The sequence below is a fragment of the Dermacentor variabilis genome, chromosome 7, assembly GCF_050947875.1.
Source record: "Dermacentor variabilis isolate Ectoservices chromosome 7, ASM5094787v1, whole genome shotgun sequence".
Lineage (NCBI taxonomy): Eukaryota > Metazoa > Arthropoda > Arachnida > Ixodida > Ixodidae > Dermacentor > Dermacentor variabilis.
The window spans coordinates 77,750,497-77,767,053 of NC_134574.1; the positions used below are offsets into that span (position 1 = coordinate 77,750,497).

The 16,557-nt window shown below is 44.5% G+C and overlaps 1 protein-coding gene across 3 annotated transcripts in view; it reads right to left on the bottom strand.

Moving 5' to 3' along the window:
• Window positions 1–2,476: 2,476 nt before the first annotated feature.
• Window positions 2,477–16,557, bottom strand: part of LOC142587549 (uncharacterized protein C19orf47) — a 32,687-nt gene continuing 18,606 nt past the window's right edge. For all 3 annotated transcript variants that reach the window (XM_075698633.1, XM_075698634.1, XM_075698632.1), the window contains 3 exons: window positions 14,905–15,070; window positions 12,779–12,955; window positions 2,477–6,328 (listed from right to left, as the gene is read on the bottom strand). In XM_075698633.1, coding sequence (XP_075554748.1) covers window positions 6,081–6,328; window positions 12,779–12,955; window positions 14,905–15,070 — 591 coding nt within the window. In that variant the 3' untranslated portion in view covers window positions 2,477–6,080. The remainder of the gene's footprint in view (window positions 6,329–12,778; window positions 12,956–14,904; window positions 15,071–16,557) is intronic.

Sequence of the window (16,557 nt, forward strand, 5' to 3'; positions counted from 1 at the left end):
GTAATGCGCTAGGAAGGCGCATCGCATTAATGCGCCAGGCGAGGGTAGATTTACAGGTGCGAGTCGACTCTCGCGGAGCATGTAAACTCAGGATCGTTGCATTAGGAATTATGGGAAGGAATTAGCCACCAACATGGCAGCAGTCCCGGCTGCCCGCTTCGAATTGAATTAGGTGCTGCCTTTGTAAAATGCACTTCGTTCGTAGCAAATGATTGTGTAAACGGCTTTCGCTTAGTATCAGGCTGCTTCGACGACAGAGTATTATGGATGACCTTGTGGTGTTTTCGAGATCGCTTCTCGTTTCGAACGAGTCGAAGCCTAACGAAAGAAACATTCGAGATGTCAGCGCTACCTATCGCTAGAGTCAGGAAATAATCGCAACGACGGCATATGGCCTCTCAGATCCGATCATCTCGCTGGCCAACTAATACTGTAAAAAATGTGCATTGCTGAACGTACGCTGCACTATAGCGTATAGCGTATGCTATAAGTTGCGTACGCTAAACTAAAACTATTTCTCGGCACTCAGCCACCAACCTGCACTCAACCCACTACTGGAAACCAGTTACACCGGAAGTCGGCTGCACTTCCCTTAAACAACACCATGTGGCGCTACATTCTCGTGAGAGTTAATGCGCTACATGTAAACGGCGTCGCATCGCCTTTCCCAAATGCGCTTGGAAATGCGATGCGCCACTGTCGCATTCATGTAAACGGGGCTACTGCCACACACTCAGCGACCCAAGTTGGTGCAAAGGTTGGATTCGAACCCTGTTCCCTCAGCACAGCAGCCCAATGCGCTACCAATTGGACCATGGAGCATCCAGTGACCCAGGTAGGCGGGAAAACGATTGGATACATACAGATATCTAGCCCCCGAAAGGTGCATGAAGTACTCTAAGAATGCAACAAATGCATTACAACCTCACTGGTATGCAGAGCAGACACAAACGACATGTACGCATTGCAAATGCATTTATTTTCAACGCGATAAAGGATGCAGTGAACACAAGCATATAACTTTAGTGGCCGTTTCTCAGTGAACCTTGCACACACACACACACACACACACACACACACACACACACACACACACACACACACACACACACACACACACACACACACACACACACACACATGGCACACACTGAAAGGTAACTCTCGATATGCAGAAAAAGTATAGTGAATACTGAAACCTATCAATAAAGAAACAGGCAACACACCTTTAAAGCCAGTTTGGGTAACCACAGTAGACACAGTAAACACCTGCTTCTAAAATTGGTTATTGTACTGTTGCTAGAAAGGAAAAGAATGGAGCCTCAAGTCTGCAGATAAACTCCACACAGATTTTTTCAGGCGTGCAACAGCTAATGCAAAGAAGAGTGTTTACCACTTGAGCATAGTGCGACTTAATGGTCAAGCATGTGGACCGAGAGACAGACGAGGGGCATAAAATGGGTGAGAAGGGTACTCAGAAACGCACTTTACTGTCCATACACTTGTAAAGAACAACCAATACTATTTACCAGTGCATAAGTGGGACAACCAGATAGAAAACACGAGATAAGACGGTTGTCCCACTTATGAACTGGAGAATAGCTTGTATATCAAAGCAACTAGCCTAATCGTACATTTTTGGAAAAAATCAATGCATGCTACAAAACTGAGGTGATTCAGACTGTGTGGAGTACTTGGCAGATATACTACACTGAATTGGGCTCAGTTCACCAAATAAGCTTTGCCGTCTGCTCTATGAACTGTTTGCTGCAAGCTCTGTTCTCTTTATCAAGTGAGCTTGCAGTGGCCTCAGGTGCATGTTCTGACCATTATTGGAGTAGTGCATACTTTCAAAAGAATGTCTCAGTTCTGCACCGGTGTCGATTCTGTTTGCATTTTTTCCACTTCGTGGCACACATTTTTTTTCAATGGTATTGTGTTTTGAGTGTTTCTGCGGGCTCAAGCCTCAGATGCAAGCACGGACCGATTCCCAGGACCCCTGCGTGCCCCTCTGTTGCAACCTGCCAGTTACTGACAATCGGGTTGTGGGCCTTGTGTCCTTGAGATGGCCTAACTAAGGTGTACTGAAGATGTTCACATTAAAGCATACAGGAAACAATTAAAGGAACAGGAGACATCAAACTCAAAATAAAAAAATCAATTCAATAGACTCGTTGCACTCAAATTGCTACTACCCACTGATAAATGGGGAATGCAGTGTGGAGGCTTAATAAATGTAGCACTGTACATTGCAGAATCAGTTGGCAACAAAACTCAAAAAGAAAACGTACTGCTCACTTTCAACAGTTTCTCCCTAACTTCTTTTTTGTTTAATTCAGTGCATCAAGGCTTTATGCTAACGTTACTGGTGACTGTAGCACCTCCTTCATCAGAATGCTATTTATGAGCACAACTCTGTTTCAAACACTTGCCTCAGTTGACGTACCATGACAATAGATTATAGCACGCACAAAGCCCTTAGACATGTATGCACACATCAAACGACCACATCTCCAGGCTGTGAGCTTGTCTTTGAGGTGTGAAGGGGCCCGCCACACAAACATATACAACAGTGACACTTCCATGATGAATGGAACAACACAGCGAAGGGCTTGTGCATCAGTCGCGACACCGTGGATATCACTGTCATGTTATGAGCATTCAGATTTTACTCCCCTCCTTTCTTCTATGAAGACTGAAAGGTTTGTTCAAATCAGATCTACAAAAAAAGAAAAGTGCAAACAAAACGAGGTCCCTCACTGTGCCCGATACATAAAATATCAAGAGTGCACTATAGGCACAAGACATGTCAGGAAAATGGTCACACCGTTTCAGCTTGCACTCTTGCAAGAAACCTTCAAAAAATGTCACAGTGCCTTGCGCACATGCTGAAATGTCCAAAGCATTCCCTCACTTGAAGTGCTTGAGTAACTGTTCAATGAATTTAACTTCACCAGGCGCACAGGAACAGGGAGCCAACCATGGGCATGGGTCAAACATCGGTCAAACTTAAAAGTGCTGCTTTCAGCGACAACAGTTGCACGCAGGAAGCTGCTGTTGCAATACGCGTGCTTGGCATTGTAACCAACACCTGTGAACCCAGCAAGAACAAGAACATTAACCTATACTGCTAGACAACTGTGACCACCGAACCAGAGCCACAGATTGATGCTCAGAAATTGAGGCAGCGACTAGCGGTCTCCTACAGCTTTTGGCACACGCACAAGCGAGTTCTAAAGTCGTAACGTTGACTATTGCAGTTTTGTTAATGAATGTTGCACCCAAGTTCTTAAATCTTTACAAAGCTTTAGGGCCCTGTAAACAAACATGTGCCCCATCATAGTCAAGTTGTACTTGTGTGCCCAATGGTGGTGTTCGGTCTGGAGACCCATCACTGACACACCTTTAATGTGAGGCAAGGCCAAAGAACCATTGCACATTGAATACACATCCCTTCATGTAAAGGTGCTGCTAAAGACAGTCAACTACTGCTCCTGCTTGGGAAATCCATTTTGTGAGCCTCTCACCATTACCAATCTGCTTTTAACTGACTTTAGTCTTCTTAGTTAAGAGGCAAAGCAAATGGCTGCACCACATTCAAATGCAAATGAGCACTAAACGGGTACTTCAAAATTGCTGAAATGCTAGTCAGGACACATTATACCGGTGACAGCACTTGCTGCAATAAATAAAAAAAAGTCACATTCTTTGAAGCAGCAGAACTGCTTCATGCACAGTTGAAAGAACAGTCGCTTTACCCAACACTGATGAACAAATGATGATGCTCTTCTGAACCCTATGAAATCGTGTTGTAGCAGAACACGACACACAGTTGGAGAAGTCACGCATGGCACATCCACCGTTCACACCCACCTATGTTATCAATGGAGTAATTAATTAAAAAGAAGACACATTGTGCAACTGCTGCTTATCCTTGCTAAAACATTTCTGCACGCACCCCTGCAACTTTATATTTTCCGTGAATTGACATCCAGATAGTATGACGTGGGTTATGCCAGGCACTGTGATTTGCAGGTGGCCTGTACGGAAAACATATACAATCATGGGAATGTGTGCGGAAATGTTTTAACAGGGATTCCATTGAACTCGGTAATGATGTGACCAGATGATGTAAAAAAAAGTGGTGTTCCAAAGTCGGAAGTACTGCTTCTCTTTTCTGCTCTCCTTGCAACTCTCACAAGCTCTGCGACAGATGTCATTCAACATCGGTGGCTTTGCTGTCCCCGTCATATACATTACATGCATATAACAAAAGTAGAGAGAGAGAGACAGGGACACTGGGTTCATATTTGCAGTTACAGCAGCGCTCTTAGTCGACAGACCCTGCTGCAGCAATAAAACGTGGACATGCTGTATTTTCGATTTCTGAATACTTTCAAATGACCTCGAGTGGAGGAAGCCCGATATGGTAGTCCATGCAATGAATGACTGAAGGAGTCGGTGGATGCATGACAGCCTTGCTCTCTTCTGCCCGCTCGAGGCCTTTACCTGTCTAGCATACAAAACAATCGACCGAGCATTTATTACCAGAAACGAGAACATGCTGCATTCGCTGATCAAAGTTCCAAGCACTGATGTTCAATGATGTGCTATAGTGGGCTAGGTGTTTCTGTGACATGATGAAACACTGTGCTGCAAAGCAATACTTTCGACACAGACGTTGAGAACTAAGACATTTGACACACAAAGTGCTGATCAACAACTCGTTAATGACAGCAATGGAAAATAGTGCGTACAGTGAGAGTAAGCAAGATGCACTGCTAGATGGCTTCTTGTGGTCTCGTGGAACGTCTGTTAGCGCACCATTAGTAGCACCAAATTACGCAGAAACAAAAATTTGAAAAAAGAAATTGATGTGCATACAACTTGATCTATAGATAAAGAAGGAGCCATGTGACCGTGTACATATTGCTTATTCTAGCTACTATATACACTTCTTTCCATTCCAATATTCAGGCCCTACTGACATGATAATGTCATAGTCATCTGTTAACATTTTCAGGAATGCGAGCTAAGTTGTTTCAGTTTACTAGGGCAGCAGTAGAAATGCAAAGATGGGCTGTGATACCTAATAAACTGAAGACTATGCTTGAAAATGCACGAAAACCCGTTCCCACTGATTGGGCTTACAGCCTCGGAAATGTTCACAGCAGTGGGTTTGCACACAAAGTTAAAGCGCAGCACTCTATCCTGACAATGTGTGTACAATGACTGTTAGAAAACTCAAGTTTTGAGATGAAGGCTACTAAACGGCGTGTATTGGGCCTCAATAGTCTGCAAAAGCTGCACTACCGGAAACTGGAAAGGTTGTGGGGGAGCGAAATGGCTCCGTGACCTATTCAGCGCTAGTAATAAAAGCGTGAAGGTTTTATTTTTCAGGAGTAGCCTTATGCTTAGGGTTTTAGAATATGTTCGAAAAATGGCATATAGCAAGAAGCCAAATCATTTTCAGGTCGCTCTGAATGCCGTCAGCTTTATTACCTGCACCCAGTGACGCTGATGTCCCTTCTATCAGACGCCTGTTGTATGGTTTGCCGGTAAAATTTTCAGGTGTCCAACTGCACTGCAAGCTCAGTGTATCACTTTAAAAAACGTTCACAGTGCTGGTGTTAAAGGTTTGGTATATCCAAGGACGTGTGGTATATCTGCATGCTTTCCATGCACAACACAGACATATTGAGCCTGTGCATGTTCATTCCTGCTTAAGTACACTTTACATGCCTGGTGATTATTTCTATGCCTATCCAATACAAACTGGTCTAAAGTATCACTTCCTTGAGTGAACGAACTGTTTACCCTTGAAGTTATTGTGAAAATAAATGGCAAACATTTATATGAAGCACTATGAACCAGACCTGCTTGCTTATTGAATGCAAAGGAACTGTGCAGCTGCCTACCGCATAACTTGCTGTTCAATCAAAATATGGACATATTGAAGTACAACTGGCCAGAAGCCATCTTGGTAAACCCATAAACCGACCAGAGAGAGACAGAGAGAGAGCAAAACTGAGAAGCAGTGCCGTTGATGAAATGTAAAATTAGTAGACAACAGCACCCCGCTAACGATTTGCACCTAGACGAGAAAAGACACTCTGTGGAGCAGCGGTGCTACCGCTGAAGCCCACACGAGAAAGCGTGGCTGCACGGTTCGATGTCAGAACCACAGTGCTTCCTTTCCGGGTAGCGGCCACAGCTGATGTTGGTATTGTCGTGCGAATTGTCGTCCGAACAACACCAGTTGTTGTCGACGTTCGCAACTTGGGCCCCAGGCGGTCACGAGCCGCAACCAACCTCGTTGATGCGACACCTGAACAGGAAGGAGAAATAGGCATTCACTTTTGTGTACGTGCCAACCTGCGAACACTACATTTAGTAAAACTATCCCAGGCACACCACAGGAAAGGAACGCAGTAACACATATTACAAAGAACTGTCACGAGCACACATATCTTTTGTCAGATACCGTATAGACTCGTAGAAGAGCTGCACCCGTGCAAGGGCCACACTCCCAACTTCGCGGCATAAAATTTGCAGAAAACGAATTCCAACAAAGAACCAATCACATTCGGTGCCCCGTTGCCGTGCGCATGCATTGGCTAATTTTTATGCACTGCTGTTGTGGCTAGGGTGGCGTTCAGGGCTTGGAATCCACCAAGCCCGTCGACTCCTACATCAGGTTGCAGAAAATGAAGGAAAAAGGGTTCATTTAGCTTAGTTACACGGCTCCAGTTACGGAAGCCCACTTCATGCAGGAGCAAGTTAAACGTCCGAGTTCACATCAGAACCCTCTGTCCTCACTCTTGAAAAGCCTCTGCTTTTAATACCGTCGTCTTCCATGGGCGACCTGACTAGGGAATCTGAAGACCATCTAGGAGCAAATTACCATTGTCAACTCCGTTGCGATACCTGTGATACTCCCTGCAACGCGCCATGCGCGCTAGCAGCTCGGCGTGGCCTCAGAGATTACATACAACCTAAGATGTTACGAGCTGGCCGAGCCAAGCCGGTGCAGCGAAGTTAGCTTGTCACCTCAATCACACAGCGGAGCGCTGTGCTGTGTGCCCCGTGCTGCTCGACCGTGACGAGCCAGGTGAAAAGTGGGTACGAAAAACCATCACATCGGAACAGAAAGTAGCTATGTAAAGGCTGTCGCGTCAGGTGCTAACTCGCATGTTCCACACGCCGAAGATTATTTTGTTCTTTTATTCAATTGCATGTGCGGCCGCGTAGCAATTCTTTGGGCTGCAAAGCAGCCTTCTTATTTCCATGTTAACAAACGTGCACCCCATCGGGCATATACAGTTAAAACTTGATATAACGAAGCCGGTAAAATCGGCAATTTGCTTCATTACAATGTAATTTTCGTTGTATTGAAATTCAACCTTTCATGCAGCTAAGTACACTCACCGATTGATTTTTCATACAACGAAAGGGGCCGCGGATTTTTTAAAAATTATCGGGCAATCAAAAAAAGCTCACTTGAATGAAAGAACAATTCATTTCGATGAATTAGGGAGTCGGCGACGAATGATACAGTTTCATGCCATGTCAACGATATCTTCACATACGAATTAAGCGAGGCGAGCCAAGCTTTAGCGTGCACTCCGCCTCCGCAGCTGATAGCGTCGCCCGTACCGAGACGACGCTATCGCGAAAAGCACTGGCAGCGGGAAGCGAATGCTTCGTCTGCTTCTCGCTCCAATGGGCCACCGAAAGTCGAGATTGCACAATCTCCAATGCTAAATGTGCGGGAAGACAGCTTCACGCTGTCTTGGCATGCCCACTCTTTGCACACGTAGCAGGTTACTTCTAAAGCAATGTGTGCGGCTGAGCAGTCATTCGCAGCCACAGCCGAGACACGCACCAGAAATGGAGACATGCGCAAACTTAATACTTAACACCCACTTTGTCCCACCTCACCCCGTCGTGTATGCTCGATCATGTTACCGCTGGCGCCCTCCCTTCCCCCTCTTACCCATTGCTCGCGCGGAAAGGCGGTACTCGCGAAGCCACCATCTTTCTTTTCTAACCCTTGCACACTTTCACTCATAACTAAAGCACACAGTGTGCAGGCACAATAAGATCTGATCGCACTTGAACTTTATACGGAACATGATGCGACTCCACTTCTGTGGTAGCAGCCCCCGATTTGAGAGGTGTGTTTGCAAGGAACTGCTTGAAATTCAATTATTTGACCATCTGCGTCCACAGACGTTTCCATTTATTGTCTCGCATGCCTTTGTGGCAGCACTGAAATTTCATTATACTGAAATCGCATACAAACTTCATTATATTGAGGCTCTAAATACATGGAATTCTATGGACAAGACGTTAAGAAAAGTCAAATACTTCGTTCTGTGGTTTAACTATACTGCAATAAATGGTAATAATGGATACGAGCTTCGAGTGTATGTTGATTTCTATGTACCTATTTTACTTGCTAGCTCGATACATTCCTGTTATGCAATGCTAGAAGACTCCAGAGCAATGCAGTACCATATGTTCTTGCACAAAATTTGTAAGCATTTATTTTGTGAAATACTGCTCGATGTTAGATTAGGTATCGTATTTACACACATAATGATCACACTCGCGTAATGATCGCACCCCTGAATTTTGTCGTCAAAATTCGATTTTTTTATTTCCCGTGTAATGATCGCACCCCGAACTTGCCGAAGTGATATGTCGCGTGCAAGTCTAGCTAATGATGACCGCGCTTACCATCTGTCGAAAACTACGAGAACGACTCTTCAAGACAAACCAAGTGGTCTGCACAGACTAAACATTCTTAAGCAGATGCCCATTTCATTCCTTTCATCACTTTCCACACTTCCATGACAAAAAAAAAAAAAAACTACAACCAAACTTGCCTTTATAATGTGTAGGCATTATAATGGTTGTGGTCAACAACAACAAAAAAGGTGCCTTTCGATTCTTCTCGTCTACACTCGTGGGCACGCAACAAATTGCAAGCAGCAATGATAGCAGCCACGTTTACTCTGCTATGTTAGAAGTGTACCCTATTCATACGCCGGCGCTTGAAACACAGCTAAGATATTCGCACACCCTCAGCGGAAACGTGCCGTATTAGGATAGTAGTGAAGACAAATGCCGCTGTTTCCGCAGCATGCCCGCCATGTGTTCCTATGTCACTGGCAGCTAAGTGCGCCCCATCTGTTTCTGTTCCCTCAGTGGACATGGCTATGTTATTGCCGCAAACTTGCTGATATTAATGATATTATTCATTACTGATATGGAATAAACAGTTTCAATGCACGTAATGTACTCACGAGAAGAAAAAAATCGCGTTTGGTGTGTTCGGCTTGCTCCGCCGGCCGCCATTTTTGTTTTGGTGTCCCGCACTACATACAGTGGCAGCTGCCTATTTGTTGACCTGTTGTCATCCCGCAGCAAATGCGGGGTGAAAAAATTTTGTAAAAAAATTTTTGTGGGAAATTTACCCCGGGTAATAATCGCACCCCTGAACTTGGGTCAATTTTTTTTTTGACAAAAAGTGTGATCACTGTGCGAGTAAATACGGTATTTGCATATTTTTTCTTTATTCAGTATTCGATTCAAAATACATTATTCCGTATTCGCACACCCGTAATTATAAGTGAACTGCACTATACTTTAATAATTTCATGTAGTCTGCCCAATCTATGTGCGGTTGGACACAGATGCATGGAACAAAGCTACACGCTTTCCGTAAGTGGTTCAGTGTGCAGAAACGTTCCATGAAGTTTGCCTGCATGGCAAAGTTGATGCTGGCAAAGCGGGCTGCCAACAACGATTACATTGATGCTTTCGACGATGTAGCTTCTGTTTTATTGGTACAGGATATTGATTGCGTCGACGCTGCCAGCACAGTATCTACTGCACCATTGGTCAAGTGTGCCTGGTGCCCTAAGCGCATCAACCTCTGGGATCGCATCTTGCACGTGGACTACCATATCTACTCTATTCTAACACGCACCCATTTTCTGTGACTAAAAAAAGGGGGAAAAAAAAAAACATGCCCTCAATTTTACCGTGCACCCGTTTGCCACAACCTAAGAAAAAAGAAGTCCTTTACAGTACAGTGCACCTCATTATTTGATACAGGAATTCAACTTTCTCTCATTTGGAAAGAAAGATTTACTCCCAATACACTAAAGCTGCGATAAATAAAAAAGTTGCAGTTTCGCTCTAAAGGGGAACCATCGATTACAATAGCAAATTAGTAGACAGCTATACGAAAAGTAAGGATAGCAGTTTTATCGGCCATATAAACTTTTTAAACATTTACTTACTAACTAAATGAACAAACGTGGTGTCATGCGTGCACAAGCAAACATAAACACATCTCACTCAATGACCGCGGAAACTCTTTCATCAAAATGCTGGAGTGGCAAAGTGTGGTAGCAGGAGCGAGCAAATTGACTTTTGAGCGTACTCTCACTTCAACATGCACAAAGCAACAAGAACACGGCGCATCGCGCCAAGATGCGTAGACTCTTCGTCTCCATCGCAGATCGCTTTCAAGGCCGTACATATAGCAGCCGCCGGAGTAGAAAGCTTCTCCTCTTTGCGCCAGTCTCACATGCAAGTTTCGGGAACTTTGAATGCCCGTGATGCGGCCCGATTTCTGTCTGTCTCCGCACACGTGGTCACTTTCCTTTTAATTGCAGCCACGTGATGAACTCAGCATGTCTTTGCAGTTGGAACTTCCATGCCGATAGAGCAAACGTGAGAAATGGGGAGACGAACAGTGCACTAACCTACGCACACAGAAAAAGCTACAGCAGCTAGGCTTGAAGTGCATGCGAGGTGGCCATATTGAAATGCTGATGGCGATATGGTAACACAGATTTAAAGTCGTACTCGATTGTAACGTGCAGGCAATTTTTGGACCTGTTTTATTGGAAAAAAGGTGCACGTTAGATTTGAGTAAATACGGTAGGTAAAATGAAGCAAGAAGCAGCAGTAAAGGAAAAAAGTGCGCAAAGACATGTAAAGCTATTCTGCAGTGATTTTAGGCCAGGAAACGTGGGTGCAACTTTCAAAGGGCGTTTTTTTCCTAAAATGATTTTTTTTTGTCTAGTGTTGCTGCTTGTGCCAACAATACCTCGGGAACTGCTTATCAGATCTCCTTAGAGCTTTTTTGTTGTCCTGTGCCTGAATAAAATTTCCAAGGGCAATACAAGCATGCTTTATGAATTTATTTCTCATGAATTTGTGATAAAAGGTATCTAAAAACCAATATTTGACAATTGCAAGTATAATCAAGAACACTAAATTTAGTGATGTGCTAAAATCTTGCTCTGCAGAAATCTAAAGAAAGGGCTTTGACTTGCCTTGAAGGACCTATCCAGGAATCACTATAATAAATTTCACAATGCCAGTACATTTTGCAATTCTCCAGGTCTTGCCTAAGAGCCCTGATGTGAAATATTTTGAGATACTTCTGTAACTTCAGAACCTGCATACATAGCTTTGAAACTTCGTAGTTTTCAAATGATTGCGGTGTGAACCTACTTTGGAAATTTCAGATATATTAAACAAAAAGGTTGGTGTTCGAGTAAGCCTCTCCCATAATGGGTAGATGTTAGGTGCTGCAACGTAACAATAAAAAAATTTTTTCCCTTCCTTCTAGTTTATTTTGTCATTTTTGTGGGTTTAATTCTTTCTTTAATAAAAGCTAAACTACAATGGCAAACTAGTATGCATTACCTCCAATGACGGAGGCACCCATATCACGCAAAACTTTACTGCTGCCACCACAGTCGCTCCACTGTTAAAGCAAGATTAAATTTCTTTGAAAATGCTGCCATGCAGGGTCTCTTGTACTAGTGAAAAAAGAAAAAAAAAATTCTTGCACCAGTGAGCACAGTTTTATGCACATAAAAGATGCACCACTGTATAGATGCACAGTCAGAAATTTTGGAAAACATTTCCGCATCTGACACAGGTGACTCATTACAACGGACCCTGATAATTCAACAAAAAGCGTCCGTTTTATCCGAAGTCCGTAATCTCCGAGACACCTCACTTCCAAAACTTTCGCCGCAATGTCTAACAACTTTATTGCAAAGAGTGAATGACGAGCGTCCAAGGTAAAAAACAAACAAAAATGTTGCAGCTTCGCCCGAAAGGCGAAGCATCGATTGCGATAGCAAATTAAGCAGGCGCGGCAGCAGCAGCGAACGAATTGACCTTCGTCTCACTTTAACGCTGACTAAACCTTGAAAGCACCCGGTATACGAAGCTACCAGCACTGGGCGCACTTTGTCCACATCGCAGATCGCTTTCAAGATATGGTGCCTGCGCGGCCGTCCCTGTGCTTTGCGCGTGAAAGATTGCGCACTTCTGCCCCGCTTTCCTCCTTCCCTCGCACGCAACATATTGAGTCGCGATCGTCAGCTGACCCTCGCAAGTAAGTTGTCAGCACGTATCAACACGGCAAAAGTCCAACTTATGTGCCCGATTTTGAAAAAAATTCCCACTAATTTCGTCTGCTGCAGCCGATAGTCCGTTGTAGCGTGGTCCGCTAAAAGTGAACTTCGTTGCATTAATAAAATAGGTAGAACAAACTAAGGCTGAAACATGATCCGTTATATATGAAAGTCTGTTGTACGCAGGTCCATTGTAATGAGTGTAGACTATACACTGAAATATGTGCTACTAATACTGTTAGTCCTACTGATTACCTGTTAGGCCTACTGATTAGAGCTATTATAAATCAGCAGCTGTGGCAACACTGCTTTTAGGTTCTCACCTGCAATGGCAGTGAAGCGTCCCTGCGAGCCCCCAAGCCTTCCCGAGGTAGCCTCGGTCAGCGACCGTCGCAGCATCACTCCTCCTCCACCAGAATCACCGCTTATGGCAGCACCACGAGACGAGGCTGTTGGTGGCAGGACCTGCCTCCGCATCAGTGGCCTGCCTGTGTTGGCAGCTGCAAACATTCGAGTGGAAAAGCTGATCACATCAAGCATGGTGTGGGAGGCAAGCGTGACAATGCTTCATCTAATCACGTAGTTTGTAGCTCCTGTGGTTCACATCTGATAAGCCGTGCGATTCCGAATAGCATGAATGTGGAGGTCGTATGTCGTAACAATCCATTTCATTTCCATTCTTGTCATTTGTCATGCCAGGTGTAGTACTTCTCACAAAGATTACCTGAGGGAACTAGGGCACTAGTGCTTATGGGAGCCACAAGCATGGTGGGGTTCAGTCAGCATAGGAATGCAAGTTAGTGGAGGAACTTGCCTAACTTCAACTTTGGCATCAAACAGCTTTGTGGCCTTGCAAAGTGATCATTTTCAACATATTAATACTGCATTACAAATAATACTACCTGCAATGATTACTCATGTACACCAAGACTAATTGCCTTGCCGTGTTTAGAAAACTATGCTTGTAAATTGAAAAAAAATAAGAGTTCCATGAACAACATTACAAAAGCGTTTGAAGCCAGAAGCGCGAAGCTTAATCAAATCCACGTGCTACCAATGATTCCCATGGTAGCTGGATGTTTGCAGTGCCACAGTTCAGTCCAGTAACAGTTGCAGGAAACTCTGGTACTGAGTTACCCCGTATTTGTTCGATTGCAAGACACACTTTTTTATATTTTTTTGTTGAAGCTGACTCTCAAGCTACACTCGAATAACAGCAAAACTGCCTATTTTAAAACAAATATTCTAAATCTCAGTTTTCACCGTTATGTTGGCAATCCGTACCTTTACGTTTCAATCCAATCCATTGACAAGTCAACCAACGTTTTCTTTGTCGTCACAACCGAATCGAGCCCATTCTTGCTGTGCTCATGAGTGGTGGTGCAGTTATGGTGCTACGGTACTCTGTGGCCCTTCATGCTTTGACTCTGTTCATTCACCAAGTTATGGCGGCACAGTGCTTTCTGCCAGACACCCACTTCAATATGCTATCAATTTTGATGGCTGAGGAGCTGGGAAACTCCGCTGCGGCTCAAGATCAATGAATCAATGATTCGCGGATGGTGGACCAGTGGGAGGACCCCTTTCAATACGAGGCCGATCGAAAGAGCTTCCATGGATCTTGTCATGGTACGGTTTCCAGGATGAAGCGGCTGTGCATTCTTTTAAGAAGTGCTCACTCTCAAAAGAGCTCGGAGGCACACGAGATGACTTGATCTGGGAGGTGGATAGCAACATGAGGCGATATTCTCGGGCAATTGCTTTCAGATATAGTTTCACTTTTGCGACACTCTGCCTCTCTTGGCACTGAACCCTTCAAAGTACATGCCTGACAGAGCTCTTGGCAATGTACGGCACAGCGCCCTTGGCAGTGTACAAAGGTAGCGAGCTTTGCACAGTGGCAGAAACAGTGTCACAGCTGCATTCGGTGCCGAGTCATGCGAAACGCTGGGAAAGTGAAACTATCTTTGAAAGTGATCGGCTGAGAATGCAGCCCAAGGAAAGCTCTACCTCCACCGAAGACGACAATGACGAGTGCAAAGTACTCATTTCTGAACTTCTTGAATAAAGGCACCATTTCTTTTTCCGTTCATCTCGCATTACATACGAGGTTCTATTATTTTCTTTTGTGTGGCTGGAAAGTTGCCCCTTATGTTACAGTCGTGGTAATTGAATAATGTGGTTTAATGCTTCAAAGCAACATGGGGGGCCTTTTGAGAGGCACTGTAATGGTGGGCTTCAGATTAACGAAGACCCGGAGTTCTTTCAAGTGCACCCGTATCTTGGTACAGGGGCATTTCGGCACTCTGCACTCATCAAAATGGGCTTGCTGCTGCAACCTAGGGTCAAACCTGCCACGTCGTGATCAACGTATCCACAGAACAGCCACTCAGACAACAGTAGGGGAGGGTTAATCTGTGAGGATGTATAGTGCAGCAAGGCCTCTTACGGGCAGTGAGCTGGATGATACGGCTTGGCTTGGCTGCAGCTTCCAGGACGGCTTGATAAGGAGCAGGCAGCTGTCGCTTGGTAGTAAACACAGTCTTTGGTGGCTCACTTTCTGGCTCCTCGGCAGTGCTTGGTCCCAGGCGTTGGAAGACAGTGCTGCTTCCCGGCTGGGCAAGGTATAGAGCGTCCTAAGTTATTGTGTTAGGTCACGCTGTTGCTTTAAACGACAGAAACAGTAGTGAGTTAGTAAAGATTTGTGGTTTGAACGGTTAGGCGTAAAGAAGATGTACACAAAATGAATGGAAAGGACCACCATAAACACCAACGTTTGTGTTCTCCTTTTGTTCCTTTCATGTTCATGCTTTTTAGGCCTAGCCTTTCAAACCATGCATGCTGCTTTGTGTTACAACTAAATAAGATGCTCACAGCACACATACATGGGGAAATAGAAAGAATAGCCTAATAAATAGAAGATTTTCTTCTAGTTACGGCATACCAACAAGCCCAAATTGTCATGTATGCACTGCAGTTGGCTTGCATTAATTCAATATTACATACACTCAAACCTCAGTAAAACAAAGTGGAGCCAAATTATTTCATTATTATCTATTGCTGCACTTTACTGCAGTGTGTGCCCAGTGGGGTGCACAACTTTAAACATGCAAAGGAAAAGACGGCTTCGTAGCTTGCCCCACTGCTACATGGTCATGTATGCAACGAAATTTTAGTGAAACATTAAAAGTATCCTCCAGTATGCCACATGGAACTTATTGATACCTGACATGACAGTTCTAGGATGGCAGCCTTCTGTTCCAATGTGATGATCGTTCGCTTCTGCTTTTCCCTTGCCTCGCTCATACTGTCAAGAAACCAGTGAAACAGCGATCCGCCGTGGTTGAGCAGCACATACCATGTAACATAACTTAGTGGACCGGCTATACAGCTGGTTCGTGCTTCTATGTTTTAGAAGCTTACCAACATTTTGGCAGCATTTATAAAACGTTGGAAATCCTAAATCTGAATACTGCTTGCTTCAGCTGAAGAGATACAGCAGAAATGACAGGTTTAAAAAAGATGAGAGCGAATCATTGAAGACATAGATAGGAAACGGCAACTACCAATCTCCCACAGGCTATAGAATTCGGGGGTGCAGTCTACGTGAAGCGGAGGACAAACAGGTGTGTCGCCTCCAGCCAGGCTACCTGAAGACCCAAGCACTCAGTGTTGGCCTAACTCCCAGGATACTCATTTCTCCGGATGCGGCCAAGACACGCATGAACCCTACATGCTCGGGTGGGTGGTGCCAAAACACAAGAAAATCCTGCTAAATCGTATGCCCTTATTGTGCCGATTTCTATTCGCAAGGTAGAATTACAGACTAAATAATCCAGCCGATGCTATATTAACTGCGCCAGAGGCATGACAATGCTTACTGCAATTGGTCTCTGGTCGGCAGGAGGCAGAATGAGGCTTGCGATTGCTGCCGGTGGTGTGTGTGCGACCCATATTAGCCCCATTGCTGTAAATGTTTAGGCCTGGGTTACAACTAAGCTCCCCAGCACTAAACAGCGCGGGTAGGGATCAGGGTGCCAGTTGGAAACAGCGCCACTGTGCAATTTATTTTTCTTTCGTAGAATAACTTTTACAAAAAAGC